The following is a 23,553-nucleotide window of genomic DNA, read 5'->3' as shown; positions in this document are numbered from 1 at the left end:
GACTGGAATACGTCTCAAGTCCAGCTGAAGTCCAGTTGAACTCCTGTTGAAATTTTCGTACGGGAAGAACCACTTATTCAGGCCATGTCAAAAATAACATGAAATTCACTTTATTTAAACTTAAGACAAACTAGCTATGTATGCTTGAAAAGTAAAAGTTCAACATTGAAAGCAATAGAACTATGACTTAGTGGTTTTATTTCTTTTGAGAGAAAATAGTAGAAAGCTTACACAAATACAAGGGGAGATGATACCTATTAAACAATTAAAACATTTGTACCATGGCAGTAATATATTACCTTACATGTAGAGATAAAGTACATCTGAATGCAAAAACCTGAATGCCTATACATAATACCTACTTGTTTCCACTAGGATCGGTAACTGTCAATGGTAAATGACATGGAATATCCTGTACACATTGGATTATTTTAGGGACAGCTGTATTTGTAAAATGAGGTTTTTCTTGCTGAAGTGTAAAATGTCACATATAAAAACATAAAAAAAACTACTTTTTTTTAAAATTATTTGCTTTTATGCGATTGTCGTTTTGATAGTATCATATGATTTCTTTCTATGAACATAACACATTTTTGCAAATTCAGCAAATTGTTTTACATCTCTTGTCTTTTTGTCTCTGGTAGATAGTTGTCGTACTGATAATCAATCAAACAAGGTGCCCATATCTATTCCATTTATTCTAATGTTTTCAATAAAAGCACAAACATGAACTCGTTTATGGTAAATATGTTACTATTGCAGGTGCATATACATTCAATAATATCATAATAAATTACTGTTTCTGTTGATTGTCATTTAAACTAAAAGCTAGTGTTAATAATTAAAATAATCGTAACATACTGTTTTAACCTCAAGTGATTGTTTGTCATGCAATTATTATAACTTAATGTGATTGTTAATCTTTAAAATCACTATAACTGGATGTGTTAATCACTAAAATTATTTGAAGTAAAATGTGGGTGTTTATCATTAAAATCCCTGTAACTTACAGCAGGTTTCAATACATCTAGATCTACTGCTGTTACTTTTTTTGATTTAACTGAAACGAAAATCAAGTGAAAATAATATTTGCTTACAACATTTTACACCACAGCAATTAATATAACAGTTAGTGTATAATGATAACATATGTAGCAATTGCGGTAAGATTTCCAATTTATATTGATATCTTGTGAATACGTTTCATAACCATAATTTAAATGTCCTTTTTGTAAGTGTTTCCTATAGATCTATAGGAGAAATGAACGTTAGACTGTTTTAGAATTTAGAAGTTGACCTTAGCTAGGATTGAGTTGCTTACTAAGACATTTTTGTATTATCCTTGTGGTCTATTCTAAGGTTTAATTTAGATAATTGCCTTGTTGAGACTTAAAATTGGTATTTCCGTTTCTTTTCTGGCATGAAACAAGTAATGTCATGTAATTCTAGAAAGCGATATAAACAGATTTTCACAAACCAGAACACATTTTTAAGAAGTTTCCTTGAATTCCTTGGATTGTCAGTAATAAAACCAGGCATTATACTTGCTTTCAATGAAATTTGATGTTTGATGTCTTTAATTCTTGCAGTATGTGTAGATACACACACATTGCCTTATTTTACATGCAATTTTAACAATGTTAGCTATTAGGAGACATTGCTGTAAATCCAGGAATAACCATACCTACCAATTTGACATTTGCTTCCTGAGAATCCTGACGGACATATGCACTCCCCCTGTCCATTGTTTATTAGACATTCACCATTATGCATACAGTAAACAGGAACACAAGGATCTTAAAACAGTGAAATATGTTATAGTTCATCTTTATGGAAAACAATAAAATGACACATAATTTTTAATATAGTATGGTTGTCAATTTCATTTTACCTTGACAACAAGGTTTGCGGTTTAACTTATAAACATTTTTACCTTGGTTTCAGTTCATAAACTGGCTATGTTATTATATACATGCAGTATGAAAAAATTGTCTCAAAATGTGCAATCAATCTTCAAACAACTTCAGAAAAAATATAAAAAAAAACCTAAAATAATATATACTAACAGTGCAAATTAAGATTAAATCTACAAAAAGAAATAGAAAGGCATGCCAATGCTTTTTTAACATTTATATTTCATTATAAAATATTTATTAACAATACCTGTCGTATTAGAAACTGTCACTTTTAAACATCTCTCTTTGTCTTCAGGTTTCGAAGTATTCCTAAAAAGACAAGAAGTCTAATGTAAATAAACTTGAAAAAAACCCTATTTATTACTGAATTATTACTAGCAGATAATATGATGTTACAGGATGCATTCACGTATTTAAATACCTGCTGCAAATAAAAAAGATATTTCAAACTCAGGTTACATCTAGGAGAGCAACAATAATACATTTACTTACAATTTTGCGCATATACAACATGAATGCTCGTATATACTAGTAACCGCTAATTGATTGTATTACTTGATGATCATTAGATATTTATGTTGTTAAATTTTTCATACTATGTATGTATGAACTTTGGAAAAATTAACTTTTTACAGTGTTTTATCCCATTTATCAAACTTGCATCCACAATCTTGTTACAATAGAATTTACATTATAAAAAGCATAAAAGAGATAAAAAGCATACACCAATGAGACAGCATCCCAACAACACAAATTATTAAACACTAAGTATGAAAAGAATACCAGTTTTGCTGTCCCACTATATGTTCCTGACCTGAACAAAGACAATTCACAATTAATTAACTTAACACTACTTCCCCGCTCTATATATCCTGAACTGAAGTAAAGTCAATACACACTAAATGAACTCCACAATACTTTCCCGCTCTATATACACCCGAAGTGAAACAAAGACAATATATAAGTTTACATCACACTACTAACCCAGCGTTAAAATGAACACAAAGTTGCTTCTGTCCAGTTTCTGTCACCCCAGGTTTCAAAACTACATCAGTTGTACAGTCGTTAGTTTGTGCTGGGAAAATATGTACATCTGATATAGATGTCTTGTTTATATTTCTTAAGATAACAGGGCTGTAAAATAGAAATGGAAATTAATTAATCATGTCGAAGAATAAACCTTAAGTTCACTGTATTTAAGCAAACATGATTTTTTTCAAGAATTTTACTAAGAAAATGTCTTTCGTTTTCTTTCTTTTTTCTCAAAATATTTTTAGTTTCCAAAAAGAAACCATATTAACAAAAACATTTTTTTGTTAAAAAATTGACAAAAGTACAAACTTGAGCATAATTATAAAATCTATTGAACATGTCAATTGTAATAAAATGAATACCAACCACTTTCCATTTGTTTTATTTGTCTGTATTTGAACATGACATAGGGTTTCTGTTTGACATTCCACTGTAGAGTCTTGGCCTAATGTTGTTCCTATGAAATCTGGTGTAGTCGTCTAGATAAAAATAACAAAAGTCGATCTCATTTGTTTGTTTTGAAGAAACATGAAATACTGTCGAATGGGAATACACATAATTGCGTAATACCACTAGTCTAATTCAAACGATCACAAAGTTATATAACTTGTACAAGGTGTCTTGCCAAAATATAACTTGTCGAAATCAGGTAATTCGTCCTCCATAATAGTATGTAACAAGTCCTTTTACAGAATTCTTATTAACAAGACACTGAAAGTATATATCATAGGCTAATAATGTTAGGTTAAATAGTATGTTTTCCTTCACTTAAAGAACCTTATAACCTCAATTTATTTTGTTTTCATAATCATATTTGATCTACATTTTAACAGAACATAAAACCTGAAAGACTGATACATTTCCAAGGCAAAATGAAAGAATAATTTCATAACATACCCCTTGGATTTTAGGTGGATCTGAAAGTAAATAATTTTTTGTTAATTATTTTTTATGTTCAGTTTTTTTTTTTTTTTAAAAGACATGAATACTTTGATTTGTCTGCATTTAAAACCCTTATCATTTTCAGCTACTTATATTACTACAAATGTTTAGTGAAAAAAAAGCCCACAGAAACTATCCAATATGCAAGATATTCTCGTCACGTTTGTGCACTATTATTTATTGTTTTTCGATTTATTTCAATCAATTCTTAAAGATTTTAAGCTACTGTTATGTTGTATTTACATTTCAGGTCAAGACCTTGAGATTAAGTGCTAGTCTTCGATATCCTTATTTTATGTCTTCATTGAAATGGATTGTTTTATTTCGTTTCGAATGAGATTTGTATGTAAAAAAATTCGTGATGAGTTGTTTGTTTTCTTTGGAAGTCTCAATAATGCATTGAAATAGTTTTGAATCCCTTGAATTTTGGTATTGCATCGTTACTTTTTTTCAACATTTTGACTTATTTTTGTAATTACTTCAAATCTTGTGGTGACAATCTTTTTTTTTGAAAAAATCTTCTTGTAAGATACGTAAAATATCTCTCAATATTGTGCATTACCAAATAATTAATGAATTTCTTTATCATAAACTTACCTACAACATCCACTGTAAAACATATCTGATCCTCTTTTCTGTAAAAAGACAACAGTTTAAAGGTCTAGATTTCACATTCTATTCTTTGTTTTCATATTCCAAGCATGAAAATAAATATTTTATGTTAATACAAATTGATTGTCATTTCCACATTGTTGAATATAAAATAGAATCCATTTTACTTATGTTAGACTACGATCTATTTTCAATCTCAAGTGACGTTGTTTACTCAAATGATAGTCCAGTATGGTGTCAAAATAATGTCAGTATGTTCAAATCAATTTATTTTCCGATGCCAAAGTTTGGAGGTTCACTCTTCTCTCCCCCTAACAATAAAAACTTGCCTCAATATATATTCATGATACAGTCTAGGTTCCCAAAAGTCTTCAAAAATCAATAGAAAAACAAATAATCTTAATGAATTTTACCACAAAATCAAGTAACATTACCCCAATAAACAGAAATTTCAATGGTAGTTTTAACTGCAATTCTATTCATCATGATACAAGTATTAAGTACGACAGAAAAGAATCTTGATCTGTCAGAAATCATTGGTAAAATCTGTTTATCTTTTTTTCCATATCATTCTGTTTTTAAAGAATTGATTAATAATGGGATTGACAGCAAATCAGCATGTCTGTTAGGGTGCATGTTTTAGAAACCGACCAGATTTTCATGGCATAAATTTAACTTCATTTGTATTTACGTAAATTTCTCATATATCTAGCTCTTAAATATTCCATAGTTAAATAAAAATATCATAGATAACGAGTTGAACTGTGAGCAATAACTTATTAACAATACTCTACATATGGGTAAACGGTATCAAAAAGTTAAGAAGTATCAAACAGTATAGCATTCTCACATAAAGATTAATATCAAATTACAGGAATATGTTTGCGAAAATATATAAAAAGGAAAAACATTTGGGTAAACGGTATCAAAAAGTTAAGAAGTATCAAACAGTATAGCATTCTCACATAAAGATTAATATCAAATTACAGGAATATGTATGCGAAAATATATAAAAAGGAAAAAAATTTAAGATCATTTTGTAAAAGGTACATTTTGTAAGTATTGACACCTGAAACCAGATTTCAGGATGTATAAAAAATATAAGTATTGCAGTACAAGAAATTATTTGACAAGAGATAGATGTGAAAACACAACACATGGCAGAGAATGATCACACGTTGTTTGAAAATAAATAACATTAAGATTAAGGATGTTCGCACCTTTGAATAATGAAAAACATATTAAAGGTCTATGTTCGGTTTTGAGATATGATCAATTGAAAATTTGGGATGGAAATAATTGTCTCTAGATTTTATTTTTAAACATTTAACATTAGCACCTTTTTCTTTCAATATAATGAAAAAACAAATGCCCCGACTGCTGTATAACGTTTTACAGTATAACGAGAAAACGATAAAAATGATGCCACCTTAATTCGAACTTACTGTGTTTTGTGGTGATAAGCATTTTGTATAAGTTCCTTAACATTTTGTTGATGCAAACTAAAGTTTGAGAATATAGAAAACAATTTTAGGACATACAAATGGACAAGGCAAATACTTAATGCATCCTACAGTGATATTAGGGCCATAATAACAAGGATTATGAAATATGAAAAAAACCCCGCTTTTTAGACCATATATGATAAAATTATGAAAAGAACGAATATCGGACAAAAAGTGAAAAATAAGAGTAGCAGACATACTGTTTTGTATGATAAGAAAACAGACCTTTTAATGGTAGCACCGGATCATCATAGGACAAAGATAGAAAAGGCATAGGGTTTAATTTATGAAAAGATTATTTGTAGTTTCATTTTCTTTTTCAGTATTTCATTTGAACACTTATAAAAAATATAACAATTAAGATTGCACCGAGACAACAGTTTTTCTTAAAAAGATACATATCGTCTCAAAAAATGGACTGATGATGTATCTATAGATCAATGTTGATTTTTCATAATTAACTTACGGTCTGCATATGTCACAGAATAGGGAAAATGTTTTAAAATTAAAAATAAAAAATAGAGAGAAATGACAAAAAATGAAGAAGAGGGTATAATGGGTGCTTTAATATACAAAATTGAGACAATTTTATAACAAATAAAGAAAGTAGAAATTTTTTGACCAACGTTTATAGTATTTGAAAAACAGACAATGACACAACATCTAATAATAGACCCATAAATCATGAAAATTAGGTCAAGGTCAAATTATAATTGTCACACAGACATGTACTCTTTACAATCAGGTGAAACAAAGCCGATGTCTTTTATAAGATCATTACAGTTTTAGTCTTCATTTGTCAATTACATGTTAATCATGAACTAATATATTTAATCTATAAGTCCCAGTTATGAAACTACAATAAACCTGGCAAATTGTGTGGTAGTTTGAATTTTTGTATTTTTTAAAACAATCAGCTAATTGATTATATGTAAAAACAAATTTTGACTTGATCTGGGTTTTTTTTGTGCAATAATGTTGATCACAATACCAAAAGAATCTTTTGCTCATTAGATGGTATTACAAAGGTAAAAAATGCCACAGCAGGAAACTAAAATAGTGCTTCAATCCATATATTTATTTTCTTAGGAAATCTTACGTTAAGTGTCAAACATAAAGTAGAATCTGGTATGTATTTATGCACTTTATCCTAGGGTACAACCTAAATTATAATGGAAGCTGAGGTTTTCTTGATCACAACTATTGACAGAAATCCATATAATCGAGGCATTTTTCTATTTCTACACTAGGAAACCCCACATACGTTTTAGTGTTAAAAATATATCTTATTTCTATATCCGTAAAATGTAAATTTTTGGCTCAAACACATACCCAGTTTTTGTTTTGACACACATCGCTTTCCTCCCCTCTGAGGTTTGAGGTGTAACAGACAGAATATGTTCATACACACCATCAGTAGACGTTAGTTTTGTACTAGGTTTGATCATTGGGTTCATTCCATTGTCATGATCTCCGACTTCAACTGACTGATTACTAACATTAACAAATAAATAGAATGCAGTTCATTAAAAATCTGGGAATTGTTATATAATTACTAACTTTCAGTAAGGGCGAAAGATATTGTGTACAGTATTAGATATTCATGTATTTTGGTGCTTTTTGATATATTATATACCATTTCTGTAAACTCTCTAAGTTTATTCATATGTTCTTGTATGTACCTATTGTTAGGAGCACACAATTAAATATGGGTGAAGGTTTAGATCCCAAAAATGTATCTGTATGTAACTAGATGTAATTGATTTTTTGTGTTTTCATTGACATTTATCTAATATCTTCTTTATGTAGTTGAAAATCATAATTTGTGGAAACATTAATTCGTTTGCAGCAAATGTAAAATGTGCACTAGGGCAGACTCAGGAGGAAATTTCACAATGATGCTCAAAGATGTTAAACTATCATTGCTATCATTATTTCGATCATTACTATGCCTCAAAAGACATTCTTCGTGAACTTGCCAACAATATGCAGCAGAAAAAAACAACAGTTTTAAAAGGTTGTAAAAGAGCAATTGCTATGCCTTAATAACTATTGAAACATTTATCCGTTTTTTTTTGGGTTAAAATGCATATATCATCAACTGAAATAAAACTTCTCATGATCAGTGAAATGTGTTTAAAACAACTGGAATATTAGTAGTGGGAAAATACAAAACAAATCCATATGCTATGTTTGACAACACATTACTAATATGTTTCTACGTATGTTGCATTGCCGTTTTTCTCTTGCTGCACTTCAGTGTTCTGTTGTTTCGTTGTTTTCCTTTAATAGTTGATTTGTTTCCTTCGGTTTCAGTATGTAACCCGGATTTGTTTTCTCTCAACCGATTTACGTCTTTTGAACAGCGGTTTACTACTGTTGCATTTTCTTACTAACTTAATAATAATCAATATGCTTACGTTCCCTTGACAGCAAATGGAATCAAGCATTCTTTGCCCTTGTAACATTTGACTTCTCTTGGTACAACTGTATCAACAAAATAAGGCTAAAAGAAAGACAAGCATTTCATGATAATAGTATATCTTAATTAAGTTATAACCTTCCTCTTGTATTACAGACCTACACAATGATTTCAATTTATTGCAATTTTGTGTATTTTTCTTTTAAACGTTTTTTTGGTGATAATTTTTCATCTTATGCTTTTCATTTGTGAAATGACAGAAATAGTAAGAGCTCATGTGACGTCTTTAATGAAAACATCAAAAACGTCCGAGGCAAAAAAAAAACCCCAACCATAAACACTTTATCAATTGTCTTTCAAACCCTGTAATGAGATCGTAGATGAGAATCAGTTAATATAATAGTTATCAAAGGTACCAGGATTATACTCTTTTTACGCCAGGCACGCGTTCCGTTTACATAAGACTCATTAGTAACGCTCAGATCAAAATATTTATAAAGCCAAACAAGAACAAAGTTGAAGAGCATTGAGGACCCAAATGCAAAACCATCGATAATCCATGGAAAGGTATAGCAAGTGTTTCACTTCAGAAATGACATCTTTAGACAGTCAAAAAGGTGACGGATTTTTTTTTCCATTCGACAATTTTTGTAATCATAATAGTAATTTCGGTCATTTTTGGCCGAAGTTATAAGTTTATTGCTTCAAGATAAAAGAAAAGTTTAACGTTGACAAAACGACACGTGAGAAACTTGACAAATTTGTCCAGATTTCAATCAAAATGAACGCCTAGGAAACATAGAGGAGAGGTGTTCACAAACATAGAGGAGAGGTGTTCACAAACATAGAGGAGAGGCGTTCACAAACATAGAGGAGAGGCGTTCACAAACAAAAACTTCAAGACAGATGTGTATTATGTCAAAACAATCTTTATTCTTAAAGATCTATATTCATAATATTGTCGATGTATGCGCTCTATTTTTACTGGTAAAAACATCTCTGGACATTTCCTGGTTATTCATCGATTTTTTTTCGAGGAAAATCAAAAGGAATGGTAATTTGGACGTCTTGAATAGAATGAAAGTACATAGCCTGCTATCTTGTCATGGTATTGGCTATGATTTGTCACGAAATTGGTCAATTAACCCTAATGTATAGTTTTTGCTAGAAAGAGAGGCCATTTTAAGGCCTTTTCGAAGCTACCTTTTTAGTATGTAATCTTGTAATATTATCATCTACTGATTAACACACATTACTTACCTCTTGAGTTGTAGTTCCTGTTGCTGGAACAATGGATGAGGTTGAATCTTAAAAAAAGAGTTCTGAAGGGTCAAGAATTCTTTCATTTTGCAATTTTGTTATTCTTTCAAATAAACCAACAGACAAATTTGAGTTGGAATTATATTCCTTTGCTCATAATTGTATATTTGTAGTTATAAATAAAACATATTTTAAAAACAACATGTATTCCTAATAACATTTATGTTTATATAAAAAAGGAGCCTGTAGATCAGTGGTTCTTTTTGGTTCATGTCTGTCATATTTTTTTTTGTTAATTGTTTTGTAATAAATAAGACCATTTGAAATATCAAAGGTCGCGGAAAATATAGCCGATATAGATATAAAGTCAGCACCATAGGGTTTTAATTACATTTGATGCAGTCTTTAACAAAAAGTCATATTGCAATCATGGTTTATAGACTTGCTGCTCAATTTTGCTTTCAATTATTTCTATATCAAGTTACAGACAGGTAAGGATATTATTATACCAAATTTGCACTAAAATGTATAATATAATAATAATCTTAGAAAAAACTAAATATCTTTGATAAAGTGTGAAAGGAGTAAGTTCGGTAAGGGCCATATTTTGCCCCAATTATAAAGTTCATAGTGAGACGACAATAAATGTTTTAAGTTGCCTTAAAGACATGTTAGAAAGTTAAACAGAACTGTTTTGTCAAAGTTTAATTCTAACACGTTGATTTTTACATCCAAAAAAGGTCAAGATTTTTGTAAAATTTGAGAAAATCAGCTGGATTTCAACCAAATTAAGGACCAGGAAACATAGAGCGCAGGCGTCGACAAACCTAATATTCAAATAAGACATGTGAAATGTCTTCACAAACATTATTTCAAAAGATCTTTGTTGTCGACGTATGCGCTCTATGTTTCTTGTCCATAGTCGATGAAAATTTACCCATTTCCATTGAATTTTTCGTGAAAAATCTATATGAGTACTACCTGTGAGGTCAACGCAGAAACATAAAATTTTCAACAAAATGGCTTATTTCCTATCTAGTCACTGTATTAGCCAGGTTCAATCCACCATTTTCTACATTTGAAAATGCCTGTACCAAGTCAGGAATATGACAGTTCTTGTTCATTCATTTTTGATGCGTTTTGTTATTTGATTTTGCCATGTGATTATGGACTTTCCGAATTGATTTTCCTCTGAGTTCAGTATTTTTGTGATTTTACTTTTTAGCTATAATTCATTGTGATATTGGTCAATAAATCCGAATTTAAAATTTAAGCTAAAAAAAGGGGGCCATTTTAGGACATTACCGAACATACTCCTTTAATGAGCACTTGCATATTCTGCATTATTGTTATGCCATTAAGAGCATTTTACCAGGTTTTTTTTATATAAAAGGTAAGCAATGGAAAACATATATATCTGCTGTCTCTCAGAGGAGTGTAAGTCAATATGGCGGTTTACCTGCTTGTTTAAAAACACAATAGCAATGAATGTCTTCAAATTTTGATAAACAGCTACACATTATATTGAAAAAGTTATTTACAATTATTGATTAGAGTATCAACTTGTGATTTGATATTATAAAAAAAAGATGTGGTAGATTGTGAGTATATTCTTTGGTCATCCATTACTGCTCATAAATGTTTATTAAATACGTCAACATCATTTAATGTTTCCCGAACCAAATCTAAAATTGTGGTCATTTCATTGGTTTAAGATTATACAAGAACAAGAAACTGGTACTTATAAAGCTGTTGTGTCATGTTACAGATAACTTGCTTACCTGTTTGACATCTGGGTCCAGTAGACCCTATACGACAGGTACACACAGTTTGATTCCCAGACGTAACTGAACAAAATCCATCTCTGAGACAATTCTTGGCCTGACAAGGTGTTACTGTAAAAGTAAATCTTTTTAGATCTTGTATATACAACCCTTTGGCCTACTAAGATTTGTCTATTTGTGGTTGACTAGAGTTATGAAATCAGTACTAATACCAATGAGAGAACCGTTCTGATTCGAAGTGAAAACTCCGCTCCAATTGACTCTCAAAATGAAGATATAGATATAGCTTTTAATGGATGTCGACAATCAATACTTTATGTTCAAAAGTATAACACAATTAAATTAAATTACCTTTAGCATTTATTCATTTTCAGTTCTTACAAAACCTATCAATTGTAGAATCCTCTTGTCTCTAAGTAAAGGGAATCAAGGTTTGTTATCAATTTATATTTTACTCTTATCAACTCAAACTATCGAAACTAGATTTTCGGTACTATTGTTAAAGATAACCGGCAGTATTTACTCATGAAAAATATTTCTAAATGCCAAAATACAACCAAAAATGTTATTTCACTTAAAATCACATTACAAAAATAATAATAAATTTGCTTCCATCTTTATTAGGATTAGAAATTAACTAGATTAAAATATTAGAAGAAAGTATAATTAATTTTCAGTTTATTTACCATTTATAATATAAATGTAAATTATGGCTTTTGATTTGTTAATAGCCAGAATCTATTTGAAACCATTATTAGATACAACTTATAACCTAGATATTAAAGTACACATGTGTACTGATATAAATACTGGTTACCTGCAGTAGAGAGCAATGTTACAAAGTAAATAGAAAACAAAGCGTTCCTTCAACATCCGAAACCCTCAAACTTTGTAATTCAGTTTAATAACTTGAGAGTAATTCATATATTCAGATCAACCAAATATAGCTTTATATCAACATGGATTAAAAACCGAGATTAGTTTTTGACTCTTATATATATATAGTTAATTTCATTACTTCAACTTACAAAGAAAATAAGATTATTCAACTGATAGTTTTAGAATTTGAAACGTTTTGTTGTTGAAATTAATCTCTAGAAAGGGCGGTTTATGGATATATAAGTTCGTATGAAGGGTTTACTAATAAATAGATTATGTAATTTAATAACGGTAACTTTTTATAATCTGAAAACGTACCCTGTGATTCTGTTACGTTTAAATTATAACATCTTGGTTCTTCAGACGGACTGAAAAATATAAAAAGATCTTTAATAATTTATCTTACAAGAAAACAGTTTTCAAAGCTCATTTAAACTATATAATTATTACCCGAAGAAGGTGTTGCTTATCACATTTACAAATGAACTCTGAATTTCAAACTCAAATTATCAAATAATTCAAACAAATGAAGTTTTTATCATGTTTTTTCAAGCTACACCTGACCAAGGGTTCAAATGTCAGGTGATTTAATTATCCATATGACACCGGGTTGCACATATTGTTATCAACCCAAGGGCAAAACAACCAAAAAACTTTTTAAAATATCTTACAGAATTGAAAGCTTTTAAGGGCAAAACAATGCAATTGCCAAGGAACAAAACGCTTTTCAAAGCATTTGATCAGCAGTGAATTCTAATTCGTCCAAGTCATTGCTTAATAAACTCTTGATATGAAAATAGCTGATCAGCATTGAAGTTGAATGTTGTCGGAGACATTGATGATATTAGTTTCATACAAAAAATGTCGTGTATTGTACACATGAAAGCGCCATATACATGTATTATTAATATTTACTAGAGGGATAACTCTTTAATAAACAGTCTTCCGGTATATCTATGTCCCCGGAAACGCGTCTCGCCCTGGGCAAACTATATACATTAATTTAATCATTCACGTTTAAGGTCTTGTAATTGAATAACATTCTTCTCTCAAAATAGGAACATTTGTCTTTCACGAATCTACCCAAAGGAATTATACTTATTACCGGGTTTGCACTAATATGAGCAACACCACGGGTGCTACATGTAAAGCAGGATTTGCTAATCCGTCCGGGGCACCTGGAATCACTCCACAGTTGGGTGGGGTTCGTGTTGCGTAGTCTTTATTCATTCTTCTATGTTGTGTTTTGTGTATTATTGTTTGTCTGTTTGTCTTTTTCTTTTTTAAATTACAATGCTAATAGTTTATTTTTTAATGTATGAGTCCCTCTGGTATCTTTTGCCCCCTTTTGTTGGGAATCAATAATATAATAAGATTTGATGTGATGTATAACATAGGTCAACACGAAATTCTGTTGGAAGATAAATAACACACTATTTACAAAATTTGATGTCATACATACTACTTCTTAGAACTAAAAAAGTTGATGAACAAAACATAATTTACAAACTTAGATGCCATACACAACTTTTATCAGAATTAAGGTTTTCTGTTATTTGATAAACAACACACGATTTACACACTTTGGTATCTTTCTTGACTTTGATGTCATAAAACTTCTAGGCAGAACTAACATTTTCTCTTGGTTAATGAACAAATGATTAACAAACTTTGATGTCCTACCTGACATTAATTTGAATGCAGACTTCATTGATACCCATTTCAGTTCTATTTGGATGAATAACAACATCTGTTTGACAAGTACTATCTACTGTAGATAATATGGTCTCCATAGGGTGGACATCTTGTATTGTTGTTTTTAGTATATCTTTAGATAAAGTAGAACTGTAAACAGAAATAACAAAATACAAACTATTTTTAGAAAGCTTTCAGAAATCATTTGTTTGTTAAGAATAATTCACTGAAATCTTAAAGACATTATATGAAAACATCTTTGTATTCTAAAGAAGTTTTCATTAAACATGAACACTATCAAATTTTGAAACTTTATATCCTGTTGAACTTGAATTTTTTTGTAAGTTAACAAGTGTTTAGCAAGTTCAGAACGTTTATTGCATTTGGTCAATGAACTGTTGTAAATAAAACTGATACCATTTTCCGTTTAAGTTCTTTGTTGTTTCCATAGGTAGATGACAATCCTGGTCCACTTTACACCCAAGTACACTCTCTGGCTTAAATGTTTTCTCAGTAAATCCTGGCAAAGTCTTTGTTTAAAAAATTATAAAAAAATTAATATTAAAGCTCTTTTTTACTAAATGATAAATGAAATCCTACAGACTCAGTCATCAATTAAACATGAAATATAAAATGCTCAAGAGCAGAGTTATTAAGAATATATAGTTATCAAAGGTATCAGGTTTATTATCTTATACACCAGCCGCGCGTTCCGTCTAAAAACGTCACAAACATCGTCGAAAAGTAAGACTTTGTGTACTTGTAATATATATGAATCTACAGGGAAATAAGTGTTCATATGTATTTTGAAAAGAGTGCATTAAATTGTAAACCTTGAAAGTTTGATGCTGAACATGTTTCATATTCTAACCCATCTGCAAGAAAAGTATTGCAAATTATTACAGCAATCAATGAACAGAGATGTTATTTTAAGTACTGGTGATGTATATTTTTTGTTGTTGCAGTAAAGTTTCCTAAAGAAAAATTAAATACAAAAAGACATCCTATTTATAACTTACAGTTGTAGCTGTCTGGGGGTGATCTGAAAAATATATATTACATTGATTGAAATGAAATAGCTTTGCCAGGGAATACAAAATGTTTATTACACATATAAAATAAATCTAGACTTCACTCCTCTGATGTCATACTTCAAACAGTGTTTTATAGACAATGCATTTAAATTACGCGGGAACACGTAGAAAATATATAGTTGCAGGCATTTTCTAAGTTATTTACATAAAAAGTAAATGTTATAGGAAAAATAGATAGTTCAAGACTTTCAATACAGAATTTTTTTCTTTCAAAAACAGTGATAAGTTTCTCATCACTCACGATATATACTTATTGAGCCGTTCATGTTGTTCACTCACAGATGGACTATATATGCTATTTGTATTCCCAACAAATAGTTGTGTAATGACTTATAATCCACCATTTTCTACATTTGAAAATGCGTTTTGTTATTTGATTTTGCCATGTGATTATGAACTTTCCGAATTGATTTTCCTCTAAGTTCAGTATTTTTGTGATTTTACTTTTTATAGCTCAATAATAGTGTTTACAGCTGATTAAGACTTGTTAATAGCTGAATAAGACGTGTCACGGTACTTGTCTGTCCCAGGTTCATGTGTTTGGTTTTGATGTTGTGTTTGTTGTTCTCATAGGATTTTGTCTGGTTCTTTGTCCGTTTCTGTGTGTGTTGCATTTTGGTGTCGATGTTCTCCTCTTATATTTAATGCGTTTCCCTCAGTTTTAGTTTGTTACCCCGATTTTGTTTTTTGTCCATGGATTTATGAGTTTTGAACAGCGGTAAACTACTGTTGCCTTTATTTACAGTGATCAAATACTTTCAAATCAAAGTATTGATTTCATTACTTTATGAAACAGAACTTTTCATTTTCTTAATTTTACATCTGAACTTGGGGGATCTAACATTACTCAGTTTTACAAGTAACATGCACTGGTTCAATAATTATAAACAAGCAGTAAACAAGAATAAACTTCGATTTATACGTAGTTATCTGCTACGTACAATGTACTTTGTTTATTTGATGGTGTCTGTATTTCCTTGTGAAAATACGCTACAATTTTCCCTGGTTTTAAATTTTGTTTAATCAATCCTTTTATGAAATACTTCTTTTCACTTTATTATTATAATACATACCTTTAACATTAACCTTCATACATATTTCATCTACTGTTTTATCACTAAAAGTCAAATAAATATATAATTGGCTTAATGCAATGACATTTTGTACATTTTATAGCCAATAAACCCCACCCTACAAGTCTTTCTAAGTCAAATTTAACAATAACTTGAACCTTTTTTCTGTATGTAATTAGTATTCCAAAAAACGTCGAACAATACCATAAACCTTATGTCTGTATACACGCTTGTTTTTCTTAGACATATTTAATATTACCTTGAACCTTTGGTATGTACATAAGCTAGTTTTTCGATGACATGTTTAACAATACCTTGAACATTGGGTCTTTACACAAGCTAGTTTTTCCTAGACAAGTTTAACATTACATTGAACATTATGTCTGTAAACAAGCTTGTTTGTTTTAAATATGTTTAACAATACCTTGAACCTTTGGTATGTACATAAGCTAGTTTTTCTTAGATAAGATTAACATTTCCTCGTCAATTCGGTCTGTTCATATGCTAATTTTTCTTAGACATACTTAACAATACCTGTAACCTTGTATCAGTTCACAAGCTAAGCAATACCTTGAATCTTGTGTCTGTATACAAGCTAGTTTTACTCCATTATCTGTTGAATTAATTGTGATCTCAGTTTTGTATGAGTCTGTACCCGTGATCTGTGTTGGTGTGGAAGGTCCAGTAGCCACAGGATCTGGGTCTTTTTGTCCATTCTTGACTGTAGGTATCCTATGATATAAAAATTATGGTTCAAAATTGGCAGACATGTGTCACTGCTTTTAACATAAATATATATCTAACAGTAAAGTGATACAGATCAATTTTTACTACCTACCTTGTTTTGTATTCAAAATTCGAAATATACAAGATGGACAACTAAGATGCATTAATTGTAAATAGAAGAAAACAGGTCATACTATCTTAAAACCAATAGTTATTTTTCATTCAATTGTTCAAACAGAAGAAGAAAAATCGCAATTACTGATTGCTCAGTGTTTTGAACAGACTTATATTTAAGTAAGAGGGGTATAACAAACAGTTGACAGTTGACATGTCAAGATTTCCAGTTTATTCATTATAACTTAGTTCTTATTCAATGAAAGAAGAAAACTTTAAATTACACTATTATTTTACTAACAACAACTGAAAAACTGACTTTAACCAAAAAAAGAGACACTATAAACGCAGTGTTGCCATTTATGTGAACCTGTATCGACCAACAATGTTCTTTTATTTGCAAATAATTTAAAGATACTCAAATCTAAGATAAGATATTCTGGTAGGATCATATCTACTAATTCTTCTAAGAAAAATAATGTTGTACGGATGTATTCTTCTGACTTTTCAGTCTCGTTCAGTCTCGTTGAAATCTCGTTCTTGAATTATTTCCAAAACATGTGATAGAAGTGGAAAATATCAATGAATTTTAAAAATATTATAATCAAACATAAATCTGTGAAAAAATTGTGTATTTACAATAAATGGTTTTTGAGTAATCCAGTTTTCAAATTTTACGACCAATCAAGTCAGTATTTTTAGCCAATATTTTGAGAAAATGGGTGAGGGATACAAAAAATGATTTTACAAGAATCATGTACATCCCATATCATTTTGCTTTTTACAAATTTCTTAGATATGTATTTTTTCAATCATTTATAACAAAAAAGTTGAAATAATATGCATTTTGTTCTTAAAACTGAGAAAAATCACAAAGATACAAAATTGACAGCATGGTAAATTTTACACAAAAAAGCGTCAAAATATGATATAACTTTCTTATATTAACACCTACCTATAGTTTTTGTAAGTAAAATTTATTCAGATTGGTCCACTTCATTTTTATAGAAAGTATGAAAAAAAGTTTAATTGGGGAACTGTGATTTTTTTCTCGATAATAGCCCAAAAATAGGTAGAAATCAATGAAAAATGGGAAAATCATCAAAATTGGGCATTTTCAAAGGGCCGTAGCAAAAAAAGAAGTGCACCACCATATGATTTTTTCTTCACCGATTATTTTGTTACAGTCTTATAAACCCAAAAATCAGGTTAAGAAAAAAAGTTTAATTCTAGAAATTTTTGGCTCCTCAGAGGTGTACATCCTTAAACTAAACTGAAAGCACTGAACATAACATGAGTTTATCTATGTATGGATCGGAGTTTTTAAGAATTTTTGGAAGCCTACTGTGAATAAGCAAAATCATTTTAAAGGTGACTTTGTCTCCTTAAACATTTATGAGTTTCTTCTTTGTATTCTACCCTACCATATAGATAAAATCTTATCAAACACAAGTTTAAAGATTTTCTTATCTGTATACAACACTATCATATAATGTCATCAAACAGAAAACAGTCTTCTCATAAATCTGGATGTAGAAATACTAGTATCTGTTTAAGTTGTTACAATTCCTTTCTCAGGAATGAAACTATCAAATAAATTTCAAAGGGAAGGGTGTTAGTCAAAAATCAAATGATTGTTTTTTTTCATAATTTTTTAAAATTTCCCATTGAAAGAACTAAACAAGGTAACAATAGCTTGAATCAATTAATTAAATGGAGGGGTTCAAATTGCAAATTGAAATGTCCTGGTGAACAACATCTGATTTCCAGGAAAGGTATTATTTCCTTATCATCAACTTTATTGACAATTTACCCTGCAGTACTGGTGACAACGAATGGTACTGTACATTTCTCCAGTTTATAACAAACAACGGTCTGTGGTAGTACTGTGTCTATAAAGGCAGGCTGCAATACAAAAATAGGTTCGTTTATCAAACTTTCACGATGAGATATTCTTGTAATGGGTTTCAAACGGTTATTCATTTTAAATTAATGTAACTGACGATATTGAATTAAAAATCACAGTGCGTATAATGTTAAATATTGAAATGTGTAAGAGATGTTTACAGCAGCTAACTTATAAAGTATTCAGTAAATTACAATATTAGGAAAATTTAAGATATTTTGATGTCCATTTTAAAATACAGCTTTTCAACAAACCTTTGTATTGTTTACTCTGTCTGTTATAAAGTTACTTGAATCTGTAATAAATAAATAACAAACTGACTACACTAAAGACAGAAATCTAGAACACAATTGTTTGAAATGCACCACTGTGCATAAAACATATAAACAAATATAACATGTATGACCATATATATGGTTTTATTCATAGTTTTCAGTAATAGAAAGGACGGATTATTCCGCACACTGTTCACTTCTCGCAGTCTTGCAAAATGTATTTAAATTGACAGTGAAATGTTTATGCTTGGTAAACGAAGTATGCTTGGTACAAAGGAAAGATTATATAGTGCCATAAGGAAAAGTTCCTGAAAAACATTATATAGGTAATCTTTCTTACCTTGACTACAATCTACATCAGATTTTCCTAGAGTACAGACACATTTTGCAATTCCTTGATTATCTGCGATACATTCACCATTATTTTTGCAATGTTGACTTTGGCAAGGAGTTGATACTAAAATAGATTTATTGATTTATAGTTAACAATCATTAACAAATATATGTATGACAGTGACAAGTTTGTGATATGAATTAACGTTTCACTGTGGTAGGTAAAATACCAAGAGTCCCAGAATATCCTGAGCACCTCTTCTGGAAATATATTTTCATTTTTTTCTATACAGTGTCACATATCTCTTTTGTTTTTCAAGATAAATAGTTTGTTAACTCCTGATCTAAACAATAGAAATGTTTGTAATATCAACCTGTTTTGTTTGTTATTTTTTTTAAATTGACTTACATTGTTTTCCTTTTGGTTCCCCTTGAATGTTTATACATCGTTTTTCTCCATATGATCTATGTGAAGAATAGAAGAAAATATTTATCAATTTATGACAATATTTGAAGTCCTTTTTGAATTTTTCTCGGAGTTCAGTATTTTTGTGTTTTTACTTTTTTTTCACTATAGTAATTTATGTAGTGTTTGCCATTTTCGACATTTATTACATGATGAAATATTTCTGAAATTTTGTCACTTAAATATGTAAAATTAATATTAATACAAATGGAATCGGTCAGTCGGCATATCGTCATTTGGAATTGTTCATACAACCAAAGCTTTACCATAGTTTAGACAGAGGTCAATACTAGATGACGTTTATGAAGTTATTTAATTTATTGTACAATATTTTACCCTGGTTTAAAGCAGAGTTTTGTAGGTCCAGTTGTTGAAGGTTTGTAAGCTATTTCTGTTGTACACGTTTTATCTACCGCTGTGGGTTGAACAGGTGGTTTAAATATGTGCACTCCAGTTGTGTGTGTTGGCATTTCGTTTACTTCTTCACTGTAACAGAAATAAGTTCAATACCTATAGCAACAATTGTCAGCAGCTATTTTAGCAAAGCAAAAGAAAGTAATGTAAGCCATGGAACATGATCATTTTACTGTGTAAAGTTTTTATAATGTTAAAGCTAAATGTCAATGAAAATTTAAAACTGGATGTGTCAAAGCGACACGAATGACCCCGTCGTAAAAAGTTGAAAAATCTCCAATTTCAATAACACATGTGGACACAAACATGATGGTAGTCTCACATATCAAAATCAGCTTAAAATCTGGGGGCTTATAGAAAAATGTCCGTATAACTGTGAGTTTCAACAATTTTCAAAGTGAAAACCCTTAATTTTGGCAAAAGTTAGCGGAGCGGAAGAATTTCAACTTGATTTCTAACTCAACCTGGTTATCTGACATACCAAAAATCAGCCCAATATCTGAAAGCATATAGAAAAAATTTCCGTATAACTGTGATTTTCAACAATTTATCAAAGTCCAAATGCCGTGATTTCGGCAAAAAATAGCGGAGGGGAAAGAAACTTAAATTTGATCTGTTACTCATCATGGTTAACTCACATACCTAAAATCAGCCTAATATCTGAAGGCGTTTGAAAAAACCCTCCGTATGATGGTTTGTTGCGGAATGACGGAATTACGGACAATGAAAGTACTATACGGCACCGACAACTTTGTTGCGGGGCCATAAAAATCACGAAAAATGTTTTCACTAGACAAGATAAACATTAGATTCACTAATTGTTTCTCAAGACAAGATTAACATACAACTCACTAATTGTTTCTTTATATAAGTATGACATATGACTCTCTAATTGTTTCACTAGACAAGTTTTTATACCTGACTCACTAATTGTTGCACCAGACAAGACACACATAATTCACTTATTGTTTCTCTAAACAAGATAAAACATGACTCCCTTATTGTTTCTCTAGACAAGATAAACACATGAATCACTAATTGTTCCACTAGACAAGGTGAACACATGCCTATACAAGTGTAACATTTGACAAAAGAAGCAAATAACTCACCAGTTGAATCACGAGACAGGATAACCACATGCTTATACAAGCTTATCATTAGAGAAGTTTATCATTAGACAAAAGAGATAAATCACTCACCAAGTGCCTTTTAGTCCCTCATAAGTCAACGGTATATGACAAATTTCTCCTATCTCACATAGTAGTGTAGAAGAGTCTGTTACTGTTGGTGCTGTAAAAGCTGGCTAAAAGAAGATATTATTGATTGATTTTGGGATAAATTGAGATTTATATTGAAATCAGTTTAAAAATGGGTAACAAAAGTCTTGGAGTAAAATTTTATACAAGTCTACTCTTTTTATAATTCTAATAATGCTTCTACAAATGCAACAAATTTTTCCAATTGAATTTTCTCAATTATTAAAAGTTTTTATATTGTACATTGTTCATCATTTGAAGGGTTGCCTTTTTCTGGAGATATAAATGAATAAATTGCAATTTTTGAGTTAATCACTATTCAAAGTTCAAAACTGAATATGAGTTTAATCATTATGTTTTTCCAATATATCATTCTGTATGTTATGTTGTGTTCTATTTGTAATGTACAGTATGATTGGTGATTCCTGCTACCCTCTGTAGGTATAACTTTGTAAAAATATTATTTGACACTTACATGACCACCCGGAGAAGGTCTAATTGCTAAAATATAAAATGCATATGTTAAAATAAAAATATAGCCATGAAACTTCTGTAAGTGATAGTTAGATTCCAGATTTAACAAAACCATTTTTCCAAGGAGCTTGGTTGAACTTAAAAAAATAGCCTAATCAACCATTTTTTCAATAACATAATTGATCTTTCAAAAGCATAAGGGTTAAAAAAAAATCAGTATATATATATCTATACCAGCCCAGTAGTCAGCACTTTTGTACTGACATGAATTATCATTGATATGGTTATATTTATAAATTAACCGTTTACAAAATTTTGAATTTTTGAAATACTAAGGCTGTTCTACCTCAGGCATATATTACCTTAGCTGTATTTGGCAAAACTTTTAGGAATTTTGGTCCTCAATGCTCTTCAACTTCGTACTTTATTTGGAATTTTTTACTTTTTTTGGATTCGAGCGTCACTGATGAGTCTTTTGTAGACGAAACGCGCGTCTGGCGTATATAAAAAAATTAGTCCTGGTATCTATGATAAGTTTATTTATAAGTCAAAACAAGCTAGTAATAAACATGAAATTATGGATGTTTTTATAGAAAAAAATAATACTGTTAAACACTTAGAAAGTGTGGCAAATAACAAAATAGTATGTAAATCAGACTTCATGAATGCATAATACCTTTTGGTTTTATTCAATAAGATATCATATTGAATGGTCAATTTATAATCAATATTGTCTTAGAACAATATACACAATGAATACAGAACGCCTTACAAATATCAATTATCATAGCATAAATAATTTGTATAAACAACACAGTTAATCTGAATGTCAAAAAGCCTTGATACAAATGGTAATAAATTTAGAATATAATATTTATATATTCATATATCTAGACCACTGACCAAATTCAAAATTTATATATAAGATATTTCAACTAAATACGGAGATAATTTAAATTTTACAGATGTCATACAACTTTCTGATATACAATTGAAATTGTTATTTTTTTTAGTATATGGCTCAAGTCTAAGTATTTTTTTCTCAATGAATCAAAATATGAGTAAATAGTCATATCTTTTTAAAGTCTGAAAATCAAGATATATATTTAAGAAAAATTCCCACGCAAATTATACCAGGTCAATTAGCACTACTAAGGAACATAGCTTTTTTTTAAAACCATTTCCAATGTGTAATCAAGTAGAGAGCGAAGACAGATACAATCATAAATCTAAACCTAAAACGAAAGTTCCTTGAACTTTTTATCATACAGCTTTCTTTATTATTGTTTTGAGCATTCTTAAAGGGGCAAACGAATATTTATGAGAAATGTTGTTAAAATGGGCTAGGTAGAATAAAATCATAATATATATATCA

General features: G+C 29.9%; 1 protein-coding gene across 1 annotated transcript in view; it reads right to left on the bottom strand.

Moving 5' to 3' along the window:
- Nucleotides 1–23,553, bottom strand: part of LOC139515496 (mucin-22-like) — a 71,230-nt gene that overhangs the window by 22,802 nt on the left and 24,875 nt on the right. Inside the window, exons 28-30 of the mRNA XM_071305071.1 lie at nucleotides 22,180–22,205; nucleotides 21,648–21,751; nucleotides 20,371–20,520 (exon numbers count right to left, since the gene is read on the bottom strand). Coding sequence (XP_071161172.1) covers nucleotides 20,371–20,520; nucleotides 21,648–21,751; nucleotides 22,180–22,205 — 280 coding nt within the window. The remainder of the gene's footprint in view (nucleotides 1–20,370; nucleotides 20,521–21,647; nucleotides 21,752–22,179; nucleotides 22,206–23,553) is intronic.

The sequence above is a fragment of the Mytilus edulis genome, chromosome 3 (assembly GCF_963676685.1).
Source record: "Mytilus edulis chromosome 3, xbMytEdul2.2, whole genome shotgun sequence".
Classification (NCBI taxonomy): Eukaryota; Metazoa; Mollusca; class Bivalvia; order Mytilida; family Mytilidae; genus Mytilus; species Mytilus edulis.
This window is presented reverse-complemented; position numbering and strand designations above follow the sequence as displayed.